Source organism: Solea solea, chromosome 3, assembly GCF_958295425.1.
Source record: "Solea solea chromosome 3, fSolSol10.1, whole genome shotgun sequence".
Taxonomy (NCBI): domain Eukaryota; kingdom Metazoa; phylum Chordata; class Actinopteri; order Pleuronectiformes; family Soleidae; genus Solea; species Solea solea.
In genome coordinates, this window is record NC_081136.1 from 3,113,249 (window position 1) to 3,134,568 (window position 21,320).

The following is a 21,320-nucleotide window of genomic DNA, read 5'->3' on the forward strand; positions in this document are numbered from 1 at the left end:
GGAAGTCTTCACCTTTCTTCCATGTTCTTAAAATGTCTCATTCATAAAAAACAACAAAAAAAACAGTGACCTTGATCTTTGAAGTGAGTCCAAATGAACGCTTGGCAAGGAAGCCCAGACCATCCTCTCCCTAGACACTTCTACCAGCTCCTCTGGGGGGATTCTAAGGCGTTCCAAGGCCAGCTGAGAGACATAATCCCTCCAGTGTGTCGTGGGTCGGCCCTGGGGTCTTCTGTCAGAAGGAAATGCCTGAAACACCTCCCCAGTGAGGCTCCAGGGGGCGTCCTAACCAGATGCCCAAACCACCTCAGCTGGCGGAGCAGTGGTTCTACTCTGAGCTCCTTCCGTTTGCTCGGAAATTTTAAGAAAGTCCCTCAAGGTCTTTCTGAGATCTTTGCATTCACAAGGTCACAGTGGCCTTGACCCTGGACCTTCAACAACCAAAATCCGTTCAGTTTAACTTGGGAGTCCAGGTGAATCTTTGTGCCAAATTTGCAAAGATTCTCTGGTGGTGTTCCTGAGATAAGACAGGTTTGACACCCAAAATATAATAACTTCATCCATGAGTCCAAATGAAGGTATTTCTGAGATCTTGCATTTACAGAGTCTAACATGTTCTGTAAAGTCAGGCTGACCTTGACCAAAGAAATTCAGCCCCCAAAATCTGTTCAGATCAACATGGAGGCAAGTGAACATTGAAGACATTTTGTGAAGGCGTTCTGGAGATATCGTCTTCACAAGAATGGGCTGGATGGACGGATGACCAAAAAACATAAAACCTCCTGCCACCTGCATGAAACAAAAAAATAAAATGTGTCAAAGGCAGAGACGTTCAGTGTTTCTCCTGCAGGAGAGGGTACCACTACAATACAAGGTTTTAGGCCACTTTCTGGCTTTCACATCCAAACCAAAACATTTTCCATTTGGAAAATTCTTGGAACCCATTTATATTCATGCATTATTAAGTAAAGGGAAGGAGCTAATTATGAATGATTTAAGTATAATGTTCCCTCTGCTGGTCAAGGCCAGAGCCAGCACTGGGGCCCAGCACATCAGTAGGGTCCAGGTCACCAGAACCTCACAGCCGACCACAGCATGGTCCACGGAGCTGCACTGCTGACAGACGCTCTTCTCTCTTTATTTCTCTTCTTCTGTGCCACAGGAGAATTTGGCCCTCTGGGTTTTCTGTCGGGCGTCCAGTGTTTTGATCTCCACACGGGCAACAATGCATATCAGAGCTGCGCACGTCAAAGCATCTCTTTGAAGAGACAGAATCCTCTCTGCCTGCGGGGCCTCGTAAAGCATCAACACCAGTGGCATGGTAGCTGGCTGGCATACCCTTCCGTCAACCACCTTGTTGTGGAAAGCCTGCCATAATTCCACTGTACAGTAAATCACAGCCTTGCTGCAGCCTCGCTGGGAAAGCCTGTGTTTGCAGAGTCGTGAAAACTCTGAAGAAAGAGGAGGAAAAAAAGGGATAAAGCAAGTGGAAGGTAAAGAGTGATCTAGTGCTTGACAAGTGTGTTGTGACATGCATATATACACACACGCTCCAATGTCAAGTCAAACATTTAATGATTTATTTTATGCCGCTCAACTTCCAGCACTCCCAAATTCGCAAATCCCCAATAAAACTAGTGCCAGAACGTGATTCTGCGGGGCACTAAAGAAAAAGCACGTTGCCGTGGCAACGAGACAAGCAGCCAAGGGGTTCCAGCTAAATTCTTGTGCCTCACACACTCGCCAAAAATTCCAAAATCTGCATCTTTGCCGACTCGGACCATAAGTGGTTCGCCATCCCAGCCTGAAACAGGGTCATTTGGTTCACTCTGCCCCAAGGTCCCGAAAAAAGTCAGTGGGATATTTGACTATTAATCACCCAATAATACTTTTTATATTAGTTATGCATCAAAGAAATGACTAGTATGAGACAACAAGAGGCAAACCAAGTCACATGGTCACATGGCTGTGCAATAAAGTGATGGCTGAGGTTTTTATACATGTGCTAGTATGACGTACTAACACTTAGTTAGCATCAACTTTGTTTGCCACTTTCTCCTCATTATTTTTACAACGTGTTCCCAGTGGAAACATAAGATTGTGTTGCTCTGTAAAACCATCACAGCTAACACGAGTTGATGATCCACTGGTGCCCTCCTTCATCAAGTCCAAAGGGGTTATTTTGTGACTTCAGTGTCGCAGTCCACACCTGGCTCCAAGCAAGCGAGCCATTCTTCTTACCCATTTAAAGTTTGAGAATAAGTTGAGATCGTTTCAGCCTGAGGGAAACTTCGGAATGAAGCAGCTACTAGATGGTTCGATTGGTCAAGCGACGGATTTGCACGTCAAGACCGCTGCGGGCCTCCACCAGAGTTACTCTCCTGTGGCCCCAAAAGCTAAAGACAAAGATCTTCTTAGCTAATTAATTCAGCATTAATCCATTCAGTGAGGGTGAGGATCTGTATCTCAAGTAAGTTCTCAGCACCAAAAACTTTCTGAAGGTGGAAACGGTCTACACTGATAAGGTGTCGCTACCTCAAACAACCACACTTCAAAATCCCGAAATATCGCTTTAAATAGCTGTCGTAAAACCAACTGATCAATGGCAAAATTCACTTCAAGGAAAGACGAGTGAAAGGCCAGGGTGTGTTTTCCCAACCCGGCAACATATGGAATTCCAAGCAGAAACACAGACAAAATAAAACGTATGTGAGAGCAACGTCAAGTCGATTCTGGTGGTTCTTCTGGATGTTGGCGTTAGACCACAGCAACACAAGCAGGATTTTCTAAAAAAGCCACAAGGAATCTACAACCCCAGTAAGATCACAAACCTGGACTTGCACAGCGAACAAGAACATCATCACTGACGTTAGGCAGGGTCGACTGAGTGATGGCTGGGCAATGGGTTTCCGCTGGACGCACATCTTACCCTCGAAATTGTGCCGAGATGGATGCCTTACAGGCAAAATAAAACCTGGAAGGCCAAAGTGACCTGGCAGAGAAGGGATACTGATGAAGGTAGCCAAGATGAACTTACTGAGGGCTAGGCTTAAAAAAGGAAAGGGAACGATGGAAGGAGCTTAATGCAGCTTTATCCTCCACTCAAGACAAAAGAGTAAATCTGCAGAGTTATAAATAAGAGTCGCGATACACAAGTCTGGTTTTCTTCACTGAAGTCAGTCACAAAGTAATAGCCACTAGGCTGTGACTCAGCTGGTTGCAAGTCCACCATTGTGAACTTGCAAAACATAGAAATGGTGCCAGTCATATCACGATTGTAGAGATTGTTATGGGTGACTTCAGGACCAGGTGCCACTTGTTGGCAACACAGAAGCAAGGGGGGTCTTGTGAATATCTACAGTGAAAACCATTACAGAGCTGACTGCTGTAGTGTTTGATGACGGCATCTCCTTGTTTAGATGATCAACAAACTCAAATAAGTTAGCGACGGAGCACTTTTTTAACCCCGACTTTCTTCCAACCTCATCAAGATCAGCATAATCACTTCATTCTGGGAAAGCATCTCAAACAAACCAAGCCACGAGATTAAATCAAACACCAGCCTCAAAGGGGTTCCCTCTAATCTCTGCCTTTGTCTTTGCCTCATATCATGGCCCTCATTATTTTTGTTTGCTCTCGTTCTGCTGAGCCCAAGCTTAAAGTTGGCAAGACTGCATGAGAATTATCTGAGGGGGGAGATTAGGAGCAAAGTTAGTGAGGATTTTTAAAGACAGTCTGATCTTCTGTTTCATCCGCTTCACAGTTTATTAGTCCACACACACACAGCATCATGAGAGATCAAACTGCTTGTGAAGCACAAAAGTTTCATTTGGGTATCAAAGGAAAGTGCTTCCAGGAAAGGCGTGTCTTTTGCAGATGCCCGAGATAGATCACAGACAAAAAAAAATTGATTAAAATCTTAATGGCAGTTCTGCTCTTCCACCACCAGATGGTGTCCTTGAGTCACAGGGGGATTTGAGATGCTGCTGAGAGCCATGACGCAGCTCACAGAGGAAACTGGCTCAGTGAGCAATTTCCCTGGCAGCTTTTATTTTACCCTTGGAGAACACAGAGAGTGTGGACAGATGAAAATGGCAGACACCAGCATCTCCTGTGTTAAGTCCACCAGCACCGTCCACCTGAAGAAGATGTTTTCCAGGAGAGAGCAGAGGTCACGCTACGCTACATGGAGGTCAAAGTGATCCTCCCATCCATCCTTTGTCCACTGCTTTATCATCCACATGAGGGTCACGGTTCACTGCAGCCAATCCCAGAAGGTACTCCCTGGCCAGTCTCTCGCAGGGCCAAAAAACAGAGACAGACAACCTAAGGGCAATTCAGAGCGTTCAATTAACCGCCTTTGGACTGTGGGAGGAAACTGGACAACCAGGAGAAAACTCATATGGGGGGGAACATGCAGAAAACCCCTTTTTCCAAACAGGTCATGAACCTGGGTCGACTCTGCCTTGTGCCCCGTTCAAAGCAATCCATCCATTCAGTTTGGTCCTCCAGATGAGGGTCGTCAAGGGAGCTGGACACCCTGGACACACCGCAAGTCCATCAGAGGGTCTACATACAGACAAAAGACAAATCATACCTATAATCCCTAATCTGCACATTTTTGGAGAACACGGCCCCTGGTCAATATGGGACCTTCTTGCTGTGAAGCAACAATACAAGCCACTGCACCACCATGTGGCCCTCAATTCTTTCTTGTCCAAGGGTCAGAAAAAGTGGAAGTCTCTACGGTCCACACTCGCACCAATCAGGCACCGTTGCACAATAAAACTTGTGTTTGGCCCCAGAAACATACATTAAAACATGTACAATAAACATCTCTGTGAGAGACCATGAATGCACATTTATCCAGCACTATACACCCCCTTTAAGATTAAAATGTGTCTGTGGAAACAAGTGATCAGCTGTCACCTCAAGTGATTCATGATCGCGTTAATTCAACAGAGTGCCCTCTGCAGCTCAGCTGGCAAACGAGTGAAAGCGGAGATGGTGGTTTCTCACATGGGTTTTCCTGTGGCAGCACAATGAGTCCTTGTCTCACCGGAGGGTATTGCACGATGCTGCCAAATAACCCCTCGTCTTCCATGTTTGGATTGTTGAGCATTGATAATTATTCAGCCAGGTATGTCGGGGATTCCCAAACCCAGGACCCCGGTTATCCCAAAGGACTTTAAAGATCTCATAGCATGTCCTTTGTTGCTATAACCTTACTGGACATTTTTCAGAACTTTTCCAGATAATTCACAGGAGCGAGCAAGTGAGTGACCAACCTGATGCTTAACCCAGGCTAAAACTCTTTACATGAACGGATGTAAATTGCATTTTAGTTACAAAAATCTTCTCAGGACACCGTCTCAGAACCTACAACGGCCAGTCTGGGAATCACTAATTCAGGGAACAGTAACGGAACGGTCTGCTGGGTCACCCTGTCATACTTTTCCCTGCAAGATCCCTCTTTCAAATTTCCAAATAACATCTGAGCGAGAGAAGGCAGGAAAAGCTTCCAATCATTCACAGGAAGACGTGAGCGTGGGTGAGCATCCTGTCTCCTGCATGCTTGACCAAAGCTCAACTCTTCACCTGGACGTTCTGGACTCTCTCCTGCTGTTGTGAACGTGTCTGACCAAGTCCACCCTACCCTGCCCCGCTGAGATCATTACATGTAAACAAAATTCCTGAGCAATCTTCCAGACATTTTCAGTTCACGTCTGAAAATGGCTAGAATTACCACAGAGGATCATGTGGGGGAGCAAAAATCAAACGTCTAACGACTAAGTTCTCCATCCTAGGAAATATAACATTTTTATAGCATTTAAATTATAATTGATTTTAATAAAAATCATCTCAGGACTCCTCTTAATCGGTGATTTATAGAGCTTCTCTCCTTGCAAGCCTCACTAACCTCTGTTCTAATGTGACCTTAAAATAGCTTTCCTATGAATTACTTCTATTATTGTGCCTTTTTCTTACAACCCTGCTCCCCCTCAACGTCAGCTTTGTGGAACAGCTGGACCTCCTGGCTCTTCCTCCCAGAAAAACCTTCAATGCACAGCAGGTGGAACAACCCATATAAAGATATATACTTCAGTTAGTCTGGCACAGTGAGAAAAGTGAAAAACAGAGAGAGAGAGAGAGAGAGAGAGAGAGAGGGAGTGAGGGAGGGAGCACCTGTAGTAAGATGGTCATGTTGATTGGTGAAGTGGAGATTTGGCAAGGATGCCTCGACGCATTCCTTTGAACTACAGCTGTCTTGGCAGTACATAACAGACAAATTGATGTAACTCACTCTTCAGAGAAAAGAAAAAACGAGCCCTTCGCAGAGATCACTCCATCCTGCTGCTGTTTATCTGTAGCTGACCTGAAGGGGTAGTCAGAAATTGAAAAAAGCAACAACAACAATGCTTTAAGCACGCAAGTCCCAAACAAACTCAGGAGATACTCAAAAAAATATTTTTTTTTATTCATTATTTACTAGATTAGAAACAGAGGACCGATGTATCCACCATGGAAGGTGCTGCACAGGACGTCTACATCTCGGTCATCCAAAAGCAAAGTTTCCTGTCGCCACCGATAACACAAAGCGGTAGTGCCCGGTGCCAGCTGAGGCCCGACCCTACCGCGGCCGATCCGATCATCACCGGCTGTAAGAAGATTAGTACACGTTATGAGAAGTGACCAAAAGAAAAGGACACCATTGAAGACAGAATGATCTGGACAAAGACACCAACCTGCGGGTGGCCAAGATGGTGGATGAGTAACTGACTGCTGATTTTGCCTTGACATCCAGTGGTGGCAAAGAGGTTTTCATTGGCTCGCGACCACCTGAGGAGAGGAACGTTCATTTGAATGTCACCCGTTTCTGTGAATACATTTAACTAGTGTACTACATTTAACTACTGATCGATATGTGCCTGTTTTGTTTATTTGTGTGGGTATTTTTGGTGTGTTTAAATGGTCACTGTAACTATTACACAACAAAAAGACGAGGGGGGAAGCAGCTCTTTTAGAGACATCTCTTGCATTTGCTTTCCAAACACTGCCAAATTGGCAGAGCAAACACTAGTGCCCTTTGTACAGCAAGTCACCTGCCAAGTTGTGAAGCCCATCAAGCTAACTGTGGGACAGTTATCTGAGTAACAAACAGACAAACGAATAGACAGACATAGTCAGTGGGTAAAGGTGCCGTCAGTGAGGTTGCCTTCTGGCCAACATTCGGCTAAATACCATTACCGAATTAGCCTTCCCCTCTGTCCTCCCTACATCGCCTCATGAACGCTCTTAGCCTAATAAGAAAATTTATGGAGAAACTTTATTTTGTCCTAGAAAATACAGCAATATACAGCTGTTTGTCATCAGCATAGCTACGGAGATTACAAAGAAAGCAGCATGCAAAGACAGAAAAGAATAGGGCCTAAAATGGTTCCTAGTGGTACACCACACATCTGTTTATCGCTCCTTAGATAAACATTTACACATGCTGATAATACATTTTTTATTGGCAAGTATTAGACTGTATTAGATTTACTTCTACTACTGAGAGATCCATGGAACTGATAAAATACTCTGGAACGGTGACGGCTGTCAGAATAAAGAGCTTTTTGACATGTATTTTAACTGAAATATTTCACTGACAGCAGCTTATTTCTTTCCTTACATACTCCAAGTAGGAAGGTCAGTTCAGTTCACTTATATTTTGAAAAATAAAACCTAAACTTCCTTAAATGTAGGTATTTATTTTAAAGGTGGGGGACCAAAAAAAAAAAAAAAAAACATCTTTAAAATACATACATGCCTGTAACATTAGCTACTCTAAGAGACTCTTAGGAGGTAGGTCATATCAGTTCACTTCTTGCCTAAATGATAGATATTCTTAGTGGAAATTGATGAAAACCAAGAAATGATAAAAACATTTCCTTACTTGAACGACCGTGCTTTATCAATGTGTGCTGGTCTCTTTTCTTGTGGGTAACTGCAAAATAATGAGCACATGGTTTTGAGACTTCATCTCGTGCCAGCACGCCGAGCCGCCGCATCAATAACATTCACTCGACTCACCTGGAGCGAGTTATGTCCCAGATGAGCCAGTCGTTGCCTGCCACAGCGCCGACTTTGATGGTGTTGGTGAGGCACCAGTCGGCCGACATGAGCGGCGACTGGCCACACTCCAGCGACAGAATGGCCTGCTGGGTGACCAGGTCGTAGAAACGGATTGTCCCCTTCTTCTCTGCCACCATTAACTGGAGAGTAGAAAAACATTACCTGAGCCAGTTATTAAACATGATATTTCTATTCATCCATCTTTTTTTTTTTTAATATCCAGGGACTGGAGCATGTCCCAGTATGTAATAGTAGAGAAAGGAAAAATCATGAGCACATTGCAACACCAACAAAGGCAGTGCTGCAAAGTAAGTATTCATTATTATTACATGTAGATTTCTGAGAGTGGAGGAGTGTCTAAAACTGCTGCCTGCATCTACACTTTTTTTTTGGATCTTTTCACCACCATCATGCCCCATTTAAACTTTTTTTTTTGCCGTTTGGTCTCGTCTTCTCCGGTACAAGAATCTTCACCCCCACCTTCAAGTGGGGACTTTCAACTCAAACAGCTATAAATATGTTTTCTTCTTTCTGCACACCTTTAAGAAGTAATTTCACAGCAGCAGTTCCATTTCAGCACTGAATATTTACTTAAGCTAGGATTGATTGATGAGTCTGATGAAGCTAGCAGTAGCAGGCTACAATACATGAGTCCACAAAAAAGTGGACACATTCTTACAGTACTCCAAAAGATGCCAATGCAGAAGTAAAAAAGTTAATGAATAGCCACCAGGGGGAACTCCACTGGCTCCAAAAAGAAGTCTGTTTGAAAGGAAGTCTATGGGAAAATTAGCTTGTACTTCACATTTGATTTAGAACTTCTTTAACCCTCTTATGACCATCATAATCAGGCCGCCAGGATTTATTTTGATTTAATAGCTGTAGAATTGTCGAAAAATGTGTCAATGAGTGAGTGCTTCTGCTTACTTTTTTCCACGATAACATTCACGTTCGATATCTAGCAGTTATTCAACCGCAATTAGATACTTATTCAAAATCGTTCAGCATTAGCTAATACGGTCCAATGGGAGCCTGGTTGCCAGTGAAAAAATTAGGTAAAAGTTTTCAGAGAACCAAATTACAAATCCTAGCTTTAGGCAGGACAACTAGTAACGACTAAACCCAAGAGTCCCGACACGACTGTGTATCTAAAAACAAACCTCTCCTACCTTACACGCTTCCTCTGGGTGCCAGCACACGCTGACTCCAGGAGAGCGAAGTCTGAAAGTACTGCTTTCATTTCCATCCAGGTCCCACACCCTGCACAGATAAATTAACTTTTAAAAATAACGCAGATGAAACACAGCAGAGCTGAGGAGACGGCAGATTTTAAAAAACAAAACAAAAAAACAACAACAATCTAAAACAGTTAGAGGCCACCATTGGGTTTGTTGTTTTAGCGATCCCATAATGGCCATGCAGTACAATTATATCTCAGACACTTTATTGGAAAACAATCAGAAAATATGGTTTGAAAAATCAGATTAAAGTGTCAAGTATTTAGTGTATTGGTATAATTAGTACGACTCTGACTCTTAAACCTGGAGTACGACCTTAATTAATGTTATTAGTGAAATCTGAGTTAACCACTTCAGTCCAAATGCTAATGAACCCAGACATAAAACAACAAAGCTCAGACTTTTAAACATTATTGAACTTTACTTTGAGTGTTTCATTGGAAATATCTTTAGACTTGCAGTTTGGTGGGAACTGAGTGGTGCTGTGAGAATTCACTGCAAAAATGGTCTCATTACTGCAAGGGCGAAACAAACACGGGGCTTTAAATCAGCTCTAATTAGTAATGTTAGGGCACTAATTCTACTTGATATGGGAAACTGCTCTTTGCCAAAAATCCAATTAATTAACAACAGAGTCTAAAGATAGCATGGGACCTTGAACCCTCGCAAGATCTCTGCAAGGTTTCATTCATTCCGAAACATCACTGTTCTTTGTCCTAAAAGGCCTAATGTCACACATTCTGTGTCATGACCTTGATGCATATAAGCTCATAATGTCTTCGTTACTGTACGCCAATATATTCTTTCTAAAAACAAGGAGCTGGGTTGTTCTGCTGAATTCAAGCTTAACTTTTCCCCAAATTTGTGGTTCAGTACAAGAAACACGACTACCAGGCTTTTATGGTGCACACTGTGGGCAATGATGAACGACTTGTTTTCATCCAAGTCCATGTTTGCTCCTAATTTATCTAACTGCTGCCGGTTGTGCGCACAAGTGATGTACAGGGTCATCGTGCTTTTCCAGGGAAAGCGGGCCATTTTCTCGGATCTGGGCCCTGAGCTGTGAAGACAGACAGACTTATGCTAGACTCCTCTTACAGGAAAAACGCCAGCCTCACATTACACTGAGCTATGATAGCGGGGGCAGAGGGGGAGAAACATCGCCCTCGCCTGAGTCGGCGTTACGCTCCACTCACATTACAGCAAATGTTTCACTGTGGGCGGCCCGCTGCCATTCACCTTCTGTGGAGTAGAGCGAGGGCAGCAGAACACACGTCAGCTGAGGAAGCGCGGCGGAGAGAAGTTGAACGACATCCTGCCGTATGCAAATGAAAGGGAGAGGCCTTGCGAGCCTATGCCAGGCATGAATCAAAGCTTGTGTGCGGATTAGGACCAATCTTCATTAAAATAATCGCCAATTCTGCAGTTAAGTAAGACTTATGATAGCAAAAGCAGCTGAGAAACACTACGGATGTAATGAATCACTTGGACGAAGAGAACTGCGGTCCCTGAGACCTGGATCTTTGGTTAACCACATCTGAATGATCTCTGAACTAGAAGAAGAAAAGTAGGGTAGGGGGGCAGGGGCACTGGGGTGGGAGGCTGCAAGTGTTTCTGGGAATATGAAGCAAACGCTTGTGAAGCATGGGAAGGCGCTGACTGATGAGGTCATGTAGAAGACATCATCTAATAAAGCCCAAAAAGTACCTCCAAAGACCATCTAAATGTCAAGTGTGTTGTTGGAGAGATTGATGTCCTCACTGGTGCGGTGTAGGGGAGGATATGCCCCGTCTCAGATGAAGACCTCAGTAAACACTCAACTTTTCCTGCCTCGTCTCCCCTGCAGCAGGACAGAGCCATGTCGAAACTCTGGCTGAGTCTGCACATGGGCAAAGGAAAGAAGCCCAGAGACTCCACCATGGAGAGGCAGAGAATACGGGGGAGGGAAGATTTAAGAAAAAAAAAAAAGGAAAAACCCCCAGACCACACCAGGAAAACAACGACTAAACCCCTATTCTTTAAGTCTACTAGCCAAGCGGAGCTCAATTGCACGCTACACCACCAACGGCCAAACTGTGGTCAACCACGCTGCCCTTCAAATGGAGAGCACCGGCTCCCCGAGAAAACATAACCTCTGTAGAACGAGGTGAAAGACATGAGACGCGAAAAAACACGCACGACCGCCTCGGATAAAACACCCGTCTAATTTAATAACACTACACCAGGGCAATAACACCACGCACTTCCACGTACAGACAGAGTTGAAAAAGGCAACCCGAGTCCTGTATTGTGTTATCAAAGTGAGAAAAGGTTTGTCAGTGTTTCCCATAAGTGCAGAAAAAAGGGCCGTTAGCGCCGCATGATCTGATTTATCGTAGAGAGCAAAAATAAATAAATAACTGAAGGTGACTCCCTGGAGGGAGAGAACAATATAATCCCATCCCAGTCCTTGGCAGGGTCAACCGAGTTGAAGAGCACAATATCGGCATCAGCATGGACCTGCTGAAGATTTAATTTAGATTTGAAACACTAACATTATCTTTTGCACTTTTGAACGTCGAAATGGTTATTGAAAACCATGTGATATGTTCTTTGGATGAGCCGGTTTCCCCCTGTACACCCGGTGAGTTCAGGGAAGCCCTTATAAAATCTGAGGGGTGTGAAGGAAAACAGTCAAGTAGCTCCTCCAATTTAAGATGTGAAAAACTTAAAATAATGGCAACAGAATCAAGCTAAAAAACAATAGATTAATGATTGAAACAGAAGCTCTAAGTAAAAACAGCCAAAGGTTTGAGGCTAAATTGCAAAAAAAAAAAAAAATCAAAAAAATGAATGGCTTATGGCTGGGGTGGGTAACTTATTTGAGGCATTAATAATTAGTTAATCTAAAATAAACCTCTTTTAGACTCACGTGAGAGGCAGAAAGGTCGCCTCCTACTGGCCGTTCCACTGAGCAGCTGCACACAAGTTCCCATTCCAGCATCGGTAACAACTAAAGCTGCAAGTAATGATTGATCGAGTACTTGTTTTGTCCTCAAAATGTCAGAAAATGTCAGAAAATGTCGATTTTTTCAGCGTTGCCAAAACCCCAAAAATGTAGATGTAGTTAATGAGAAAAGTTATATGGAACAAAGAAACTGGACAACATTAACATTAAGAAAGCTGAAAACTGAGAGAACTTATTAATTATCCTTATTAATTATTCCTTTGCTGAAAGTGTGAATTTAAATTTGAAAAAAATAGATTATTCAATAGTTGATTCTTCAATTTTATTTATCAATGTTATTCATATTTTCATTAGATGATGAATCTATCTGTATTTTTAAATAATGATCAGCTTCTTAAAAGTGAATATTTTCAGGTTTCTTGGCTCCAAATAAAAAGTTTGTGGACAAAACAAGATCATTACAAGGTTTAGGAGACACTGATCAATTTTTGTTTTTACATTTCCTGGCACTTTGTGGACAAAATAACTACAACCAATTAATCGAGAAAACAATTGACAGGTGAATTGATTATCGATTGATTTACATTATGCTCAGAAGGTTATTTTAGATTTACTGGCCATAGAAAAACCTATTTTGGTCAACCTCTACCTTTAACAGTACGACAGATTGAGTGATTTAAGCAGAGAAGCAGTCCCTTCATTAATAATGTGACCCAAATGAAACCTCTTGCTCTTTGGTGATTAATACGGAGGTTATGAGACGGGTTGGACACTGGGATGAGATATCAAGCTGTTGGAATTTGTTTCCCTTACACAAGATAAAAGACCAAGACAAAAAGGATTATCACTGAGAACAGAACAAAGCACTCTAAACCGTAGATAAAATGCAGCGGCACAGCAGGTGTGAGTTGTCCCGGGTTCATCCGTGAACTCAGTCAACCCCAAATCCCCCAGTGGCCTGGCAGTGTGCCCATGTGATCTCTAGGTGGCACATTTTCCCCCCCACACACACTACACCTCCATCCATAGTGATTCCATGAGCTGACTATAGGAGACATACGTAAACTTCCCAGAGGAAGTGGACTCGGGCTCCCCGCCGAGGTGCTGCGGCGTCGAGTTGCGCGCTGGCAACAGCCGCGTTCCCACAACTGCAGGGGACAGTGATGACAAAGCTAAAGCAAACTTATAGCAGAGGCACGGCTGCCAGATTCAACAGAGTGATGGAGAGGTCATGAGACTGCGCATGCATTCAGACATACACTTCCCCTCTTCCCCTCTCTTTCTGCAGGAACCGTTTCCATCGTCTTATATCGCGCCTCAGTTTGTGTGGGCCGACTGGAAGGTCGTCTCCTGTTCACTTGATCTATCCCTCCGTCTTCCTCCCGCGTCCCATATTTTCCCAACATGACAGAATTTAAATCATTCAGCAGATGGAGCACACTCCTGTTTTCTCTGGCCGGTCAGAGGAGGGAGGGCGAGAGGAGAGTGGATGGGGAGCGAGGACGACGGAGGCTCGCTCTCTCCCGTGTGATCTCAGATGACCTGATGTGGCACGGATCAGGGGCATCGAGCAAGGCAGTGACTAAGGCTGCAACCGACTTTTATTTTCATAATCGGAAATCTGTCGATGATTTTCCTCCTCCTAATAATAATAATTTCCAGGAGGCTGTACACTGAGAAGTGCAATGCTGCCCCCTGCAGGAAAAAAAACTTTCTGTCCGCAGATTAAAGGTGACATCGAATGCTTGTATCACACATATATGTTAGTTATGGAGGTCTACTTACATATATTAACATGTTTTCATGATTAAAAACCTCCTAATCGCTGCAAACGAGCCGATCAAAATATCTCCTCACTGACGCTCTCGTCAGCCGCGCTGTTTCAGACCAAACAGTTGCTGTGATTGGCCAGCCAACGAGAGCTTTAAAACTGTCCTGTGATTGGCCAGGTACCTGGAAGTGACGTAATAGATAGGCCAGCTCTCAGATACACAGCTCCCCCTCTGGCACGGTGGATGCTCTGCATCTCAGCAGCTACAACGAGAGTAGTTCTTCTTCTTCTGCGGTTGAATGTACGCAACCGGATGTGCCCGGACTAGTGCCCGCACCGGGAGGCGCTACGGTGGTGAGGATTTCTGATGACGACATCAAATTAAGGAAGTGTCGATCCGCTTCGCAGAGCCCAGGAAAACAATACAACACTATTTTCTCAGCAGTGGCTGAACTGTTTGTTCTGAAACTTTAGGGTTTCATAAACGAGGTAATGACGCAGATACACACACAAACGCAGCGTTAATTGGAGCTTCCGGTCTATGTCACCTTTAAAGTTCTCCAACCAAATGAACCTCCTCCTATTCTCCTTCAGTTCAAAGGTCTTCTTCTTCTTTTGTTCCAGCCACCTACTTTTTGGGAATCACTGCTATATACAGTATCTTCTTCAACTTATTCTCCACAGGCTGTACACTGAGAGGTGTAAACCTGCCATCCACAGGTCGAAGTTCTTCATCACATTTTCCGATGAATCAAGTACTCGTTTCCTTGTTGTTGGTGACCAATCGTAGCAGTCGCAGATCTAAAGATCGCGTAGTCTGACGTCGGCATTGAGTGACTTTGAACGTGATTGTTGGCCCGAGTTGTTCATATTTGTCCCATCAGTGACCCTAACTGCTGACACACTTTTTCCCCTCCTCTGGCATTAATTGAAAAGGAAAGTTTAGGGACTGTATTATTGGTCCCCCTTTGAGAGGGGAAAAAAATCGCTCTGTGGCTAATTGGATTTCCACGTTTAACCAATTAACTAGAAAAGCTATAAAGCAGCCCTGTGCTTACGCACAAGTCACACCAGCGCATGTTGTGCTTAGCATCGAGTTTCACTGTGGAAACACAGACAAGACTTTCTGCACCATTAACAGAGAACAGAGCTGAAAATTAGAAGTGCACACACACACACAGAGAGAGAAAGAGAGAGAGAGAGAGAGAGAGAGAGAGAGAGAGAGAGAGAGAGAGAGAGAGAGAGAGAGAGAGAGAGAGAGAGAGAGAGAGAGAGAGAGAGGTTTGGACCTGCAAGTGTGGTCATCGCTGACGGAAGCAATTTGTTTCCCCTCTATGGGATCGAACACCAAATGGTTAATGTAACTGGTGTGCCCCTCCATCACCTAGGCAACAGCAGAGGGGAAAAAAAACAACAACGTGTTAATACAAATAAAAAAGCCAACACGTGATCAATAAACCCGATCTATAAAAGCGAGGAGTTTCCACCAAGCGTGTTCACACACTCTCTCGTACAGCTACATTTCCTGTACCACTAAGTACCAAATGTCAGTGCTGCTAAGTAGAAGAAAAAAAAAAAAAAAAAGTTTGAAGCCAGCTGACAAGCAGCATTCTGGCCAATGTGCTCCAGATGTTGCACTACCTTGATTTCATGCCTATCCTGAAGATCAGATGTCAGCAGGCGCAGCTTTCTGTCGGCCGCCGCAGTGCACAGTCTGCAAAGGGGGGGGGGGGGAAACAGGAAAAGAGAGGATGTGAAAACAAACAAAGAAAGCACATCCAAACAGAGTCGGGAGCGGACAGCGTCAATGACAGATGACATCTTGCACTACGGACACACCTGCAACCGCCTACACTGACACTTGTGGGGGCGAGGGTGTCGGTGTGTGTGCGGTAGGAACTTGGGCGGCGATCAGTGCAAAGTGCCGCCGCGGAGATTCTAATTGCACGCTAAAATAAACACGGGGGAAAAACAGGATCCCTCACGCCATTCGCGTATACGTCTCCCTGGTCAGAAAAGCCGCGCAGCGCCGGGGCGGAGAGGACTTTTTTCCCCCCTCTAATCAGTCGTAGTACACACACCAGTGCCTGCAATTATTCACACAATTACACTAACTCACTTATGACAAGAAAAACACACACATATCACCAGAATAAACAGGCAGCGGTTCACACATTTTCAGTCGCAGGCACAGATGGATTTGGCAAGGAGTCACTACAAACACCCTTAATGTGCTCCGGGGTTTCACTGCTACAGTAGATTAGATTATATTAGGACCTTCTAACCCCACAAATTACTGTTGTACTTTGGAGTACGGCATGGAACACATTCTGTCTATTTTGTTTTTTTGTTGCTTGTTTAAGTTTAATGTCAGTCATTTTCTAGAATGATCGCCAACAATCCTGCGTAATAAAATAAAATAAAAATTACATTTAGAAGGGGAAACTACTGGATTTCAATGGCTGATATTTTAGTTTTTTCCTGCACAGAAAGAGACAGAAATGTGTCCTTCCCCACGACAATCAAACACAAAACTGTGGATATTTTCCTTAATTGTTCAACACAGGACTCTTGAAGACTTGTTTTCAAAATATCTTCATAAAGATATCTAGGAAATACCCGCAGCTGCCTACAGCAACTAGTTAGCTTAGCATAAAACATAAATAAAGAGGATTCTGAGAGGAAACAGGTCTATTTTATCATAATTAAAATGGCTACAAACACCTCACCATCGTGTTTGTCGGGTGACAAGTCAACTAAAATAATAACTTATAACCAAATATAACCAAAAAACATCACTTTATCAGATTTTAAATAAGCATCTTTTGCTCAAGTTTGGAGAAAACTCAAACTCTATGCAGATGATATCGTGTTTTCTATTTGCAACAGCTCTTCACTCTTTCATAGCTTATGTTTTGCAGTTTTTAATCTGCCTTTGCCATCAGTCATGAGACAGCAGATTTTACTATGATACATAATTAATAATACTGCATGTCCGGGATACTATTCCAGCAAGCAGGATGCAAAACTCGGGCTTTAGATCCGTTGAAGTTACTTGAAAAAGGCAAATCATTTACTGAAGGATGTTTTAGTTTGACAGTTTTACTCATGATGCAGTTGGAAATCATATAATCAACCTTCAAGGGGATCCTAGACCGGATTACCATTGGTCAACAAAACCTGTTTTATCCCAAATTCCTCTGCTTTATTCTTGGCAGAAATGTAAATTCAGACTCCATTTCTGAGTCAACACCAAGATGTACATTTATCTTCCGGTCTATTAGCAATAAATGTTTTTAGCAGACCATCAATACTTTTTTTCATCTTTATAAGAGCCTTAAAAATCATTGGCTCTGCGTTAAGTGTACGAAGTCACAGCCATAAACCATACAAGTTGCTGATTTGGCTTTGTCTGCACGTTGTGCACAGCCCTGTGATTTGTTCGCATTTCATGCTGCTGCGGTGGTCAGTGGTAGCTCAATAGCTTGATCCCCCCCCTCCCCTTTTCCTCCCCTTGTCTCTCACTCTCTCTGGGCCCCTGCTCAAGGCAGGCCTGTGAGAACGCTGTACTTTTCCTGGAAGGCACGATTACATGCAGATCGAAGGGAGGGATGGAACCTGAGCGGGCAGCCATCAGCGCAATAACATGTGCGCACGTCACAGGGCTGGCTCGAGGGCCCTGTGGAGTAAACCACAGAAGGCTAGGAATTATCGTTGCCTTTCCTTTTCAATTACAGAAAGCCTAAACACCAACCGGAGAGACGACGGAAACCTTCCCATCCACCGCTCCAATTAAAAGGAAACTCTTGCTTTCGAACAATCTAGGGTTAGGCTACTTCCCTCCTGTCCAAGGCCACCTGAAACAACTTGGCTACACGATCTGGCAGCTGCAAGCGTGTGACAGTGATGGCTGCTTTCACACAGCGCGGCTGCTGTGCCACGACTGCCTCGAAGCGCCGGTCACAAGGCGAATGTTTGCCAATAAATCCCCTGCTGCATGGAAAGACGTGAATGTCAGGTTTCTGATGTGGAAGTGAAGTACGGCTGCAGGATTTTTCTAATCCTTTTACGGCGCCCTAATGACATCGTACATAACAGTGTCATTTCGCACTTGACTTTGGTGTGTGAAGCAGCTCCAGTGTTTTTGAATTTTACATAAACTTAATTTTTAATAAACACCTCGTGAGCTTTTTCCTGTGGGGTAACAAAGTCAGAAAAGACAGTAGATGTCCTTAAATTGTGTCATTTCCATGGAATAGTCAATTCAGACTACAAAATATGCAAATAGAGTTCCATCTAGTCGCGCCGAAATATGCTTACGCCTCAATTTTCCAGCAGATCACTGCTTACAGCAGTTTTGTGACAGGAGCGGAAAATGTTGTCAGAGTTAAGTGAAAGTGTCAGTAGTCAATTTGTTACTTAAGAGATTTCATTAAAGTCATGGCTGCACTAACGGTTTCTCACGGGGCTCTTCGTGGAGGTCTCCAACGCTGACTTTTGTAACGATGAGATTCTAAAAAGGAACCTTTTCCATAGATCCAGAACAGAATTAACTGAGAAAAGAACACAGTCAGCACTTTAATGCTAAAACAAGGCTTTCTTTTACTGGTCAAAGAGGACAAGTAGCAGTCTCTAAACCACGTCTTAGGAGAGGGGGGTGGATAAAGCCAAATGTTTGGGGTGGGCTAAGAAACACCAGCATTTCACTGTGGATGACAGGAAAATTAAAAAAAAAAGCCCAATCTGATGATGAATCCAAGTTTAAGATTTATAGCAGTAACAAAGGGATGAATGTTAGGAGTTACGAAGAAGAAAAAATAAGTCTAGGTAAGAAATCATCGGTGGAACACGGTGGGAGTGCTCAAGTCTGTGGTGCTTTTTATTGTATTGCCGGTGTTCTAATTTGCATTTGAATATATTTGAAATAAATACTCAATAGAAGTGTTTTGACAAATGGCTTCAGATTTTTGGACTGCAGAGTAGTGAGGGACGTAACTGGTAGCTGTGTATATACATAGACTGAAGAATTGATATTCAAATATACTTTCCTCCCATCTGTAGTAACCCCCCAATGGCTTCTATTTATCAGTATTCGTGTTGGACTGAATAAAAAACTTTAAATTTTGTCAAATTCTGCTGCCTCTGTGTCCAAATTTGTAAATTTTGCATTGTATCACTTACTTTTTGTCTATTTAAGGCTTGTCGTTTTGATACTGTGGTGCAATTGTAAAAAAAGTGCCTTTATCATTTAAAGCAAGAATTTAAAACGGTCAGCTCAAAAGTATGACTTTTTTGTGGAAAATATAAGTTGTACAATTCTTTAATCTAATAGAATAGGTAGCAACCTGCTAATAAAAAGTGGTTGATTGATGCTGATTTGAGACTTCCAAGTATACTTTTTGACATTAAGTGCAGCCGAAGCAGCAGTACCTGATCGTGGGTATCCTGTCCAGCCGTGATTCTGGACTCCAGGCAAGAGCATCGACACGTAAGTCATGGTGGAAAGCTCGGAGGACGTTGAATTCAACTCCCTCAATCTCAACATCCTCCTCCTGTATGAAGAAGTGTTGCATATTTATAATAAAAGCAGGAACGCACTGTTAACCAGATAACCTGTGTTGTTTGTAGCTGCGTTTCTCACCTGGAAGATGCAGGCGCCCACCACCACATACTGGTTTCCACCATAGGCCAGGAGAGAGGCAGGACTTCCCGAGGTGAAAGGACTGAACTCCACCACATGAACGTAGTCCTCACATGCTACCGTGTAGGTGGGGCTGCGGCTCATGTCCTCCTGCATGATGTGTGCCGAGGTACGGGTTCCTTCAGTTCAGTTCTTTAACTGTGTAACATCAGAATAGAAGAGGACAGAACGGTTATTTAGTGACTTGCAGAAAACAGTAACACATTAATTAATATTAGAGTTGCAACTAACGGTTATTTTCATAATCGATTAATCTGTCGATTATTTTCCCGATTAATCGATGAATCGTTTAGTCCATAAAATATCAGAAAACCATAAAAAATGTTGATCGGTGTTTCGTCAGACCTGGAAATGATGATGTTCTCAAATGTCTTGTTTTGTCCACAAACCAAAATGATTGACTTTTAATGATTAATTTGTTATCCAGAGCAAAGAAATTAAGAAAATATTCATATTTAAGAAGCTTAAACAATCAGAAATCTTGTTTTAATCATGAAAAAAGCTTCAAACCGATTAATCGATTATCAAAATAGTTGTCAATTAATTTAGTAATCGATTCAGCTCTAATTAATATACTGTGAACTAACGCAAAATAAACGGTGTATTATACAGCTAGTTATTCTTCCATTTTCTCTTAAATATTGGACAAAGTTTAAGATTAATGTATCTGCCATGTAGCAATAACAGATGTTTTGATTTGACTAGTTACTATATCAATATACATAACAGTGATTTCCCCCATATTCACTACCAATGGTGTGAGTGAAATGAACGCTTTTTGTAATAATCTATTCTAGACCATATCAAAATTTAAAAAAAAAGAAAATCCCCACCAGGCCAGACCTCATTCACTTAAACACTTATTTTAGATGCTGAAAAGCATACAACAATATTAGAACACCTTTATGGTATTTTCTACAAACTTTATTGTTAATCCTTCAATTCGGCAAACATCAAATACCAAATAGCAGTGTGTATAATTTTACATTTCTTCAACACTACTTTCAGTACATAGCTAACGTGGCTCCTGGAAGAAGACATTGACGTTAACTTCAGAGCCACGTGAAATCGTTTTCCACACGCCGAAATTACCAATAAACTAACAACTCGTGGATGTTGTGTTTCACAAACCAGTCAGTGAATAAACGTGTACACAATCCTTAAATGTAGCATAACGAGTACAGTGGCAAACAGCTGGCTCAGACACGAGTACAAAAGCAAGCTAGCTAACAATACAATGCAAAGCAATGCGATAACTCCGATTAATTCGGTTATGCTCCACACCAGAATACAACTCTGAATGTTATACTTTACCACATTTATTTCGACTATTTCGATGAATCAAGAGTGCGCGCCTTCGGGATATTTTCAACCTTCTTCCGCATGCGTCATGGACTATACCATTGAGCACAGAGACGAGGGGGGGGACGTAGATGGAGAAATGTGGAAAAAACGTAAACTCACGCAGTGGTTTCGTTACAAACCTGTGACTTGTACATGTTAATTTGTATAAAACACAAAATAAGTGTCTGTTGGCTCCAAAATCAA

At 43.0% G+C, this 21,320-nt stretch overlaps 1 protein-coding gene and 1 long non-coding RNA gene across 3 annotated transcripts; both read right to left on the reverse strand.

Annotated features, from left to right (window-relative positions):
- Positions 1–3,676: 3,676 nt before the first annotated feature.
- LOC131456677 (uncharacterized) lies at positions 3,677–6,266 on the reverse strand. The gene is made up of 3 exons (XR_009239920.1): positions 6,187–6,266; positions 4,451–4,569; positions 3,677–4,326 (listed from the first exon to the last, which is right to left on the reverse strand). It is a non-coding gene; the product is annotated as an uncharacterized LOC131456677 (long non-coding RNA).
- Positions 6,267–6,357: 91 nt separating this feature from the next.
- Positions 6,358–21,210, reverse strand: nup37 (nucleoporin 37). 2 transcript variants are annotated; one of them, XR_009239919.1, is made up of 11 exons: positions 21,087–21,210; positions 19,713–19,910; positions 19,502–19,623; positions 15,713–15,785; positions 15,361–15,455; positions 9,285–9,375; positions 8,074–8,255; positions 7,937–7,987; positions 6,747–6,840; positions 6,491–6,659; positions 6,358–6,376 (listed from the first exon to the last, which is right to left on the reverse strand). XR_009239919.1 is itself a non-coding variant. In XM_058625199.1 (10 exons), the coding sequence occupies exons 2-10, from the start codon at positions 19,866–19,868 to the stop codon at positions 6,546–6,548; spliced, it is 978 nt and encodes a 325-aa protein (XP_058481182.1). In that variant the 5' UTR covers positions 19,869–19,910; positions 21,087–21,210; the 3' UTR covers positions 6,455–6,545. The 2 variants fall into 2 exon arrangements, 1 of the variants encoding a protein (XP_058481182.1); XM_058625199.1 differs by lacking the exon at positions 6,358–6,376 and having other exon boundaries at positions 6,455–6,659.
- Positions 21,211–21,320: the final 110 nt, after the last annotated feature.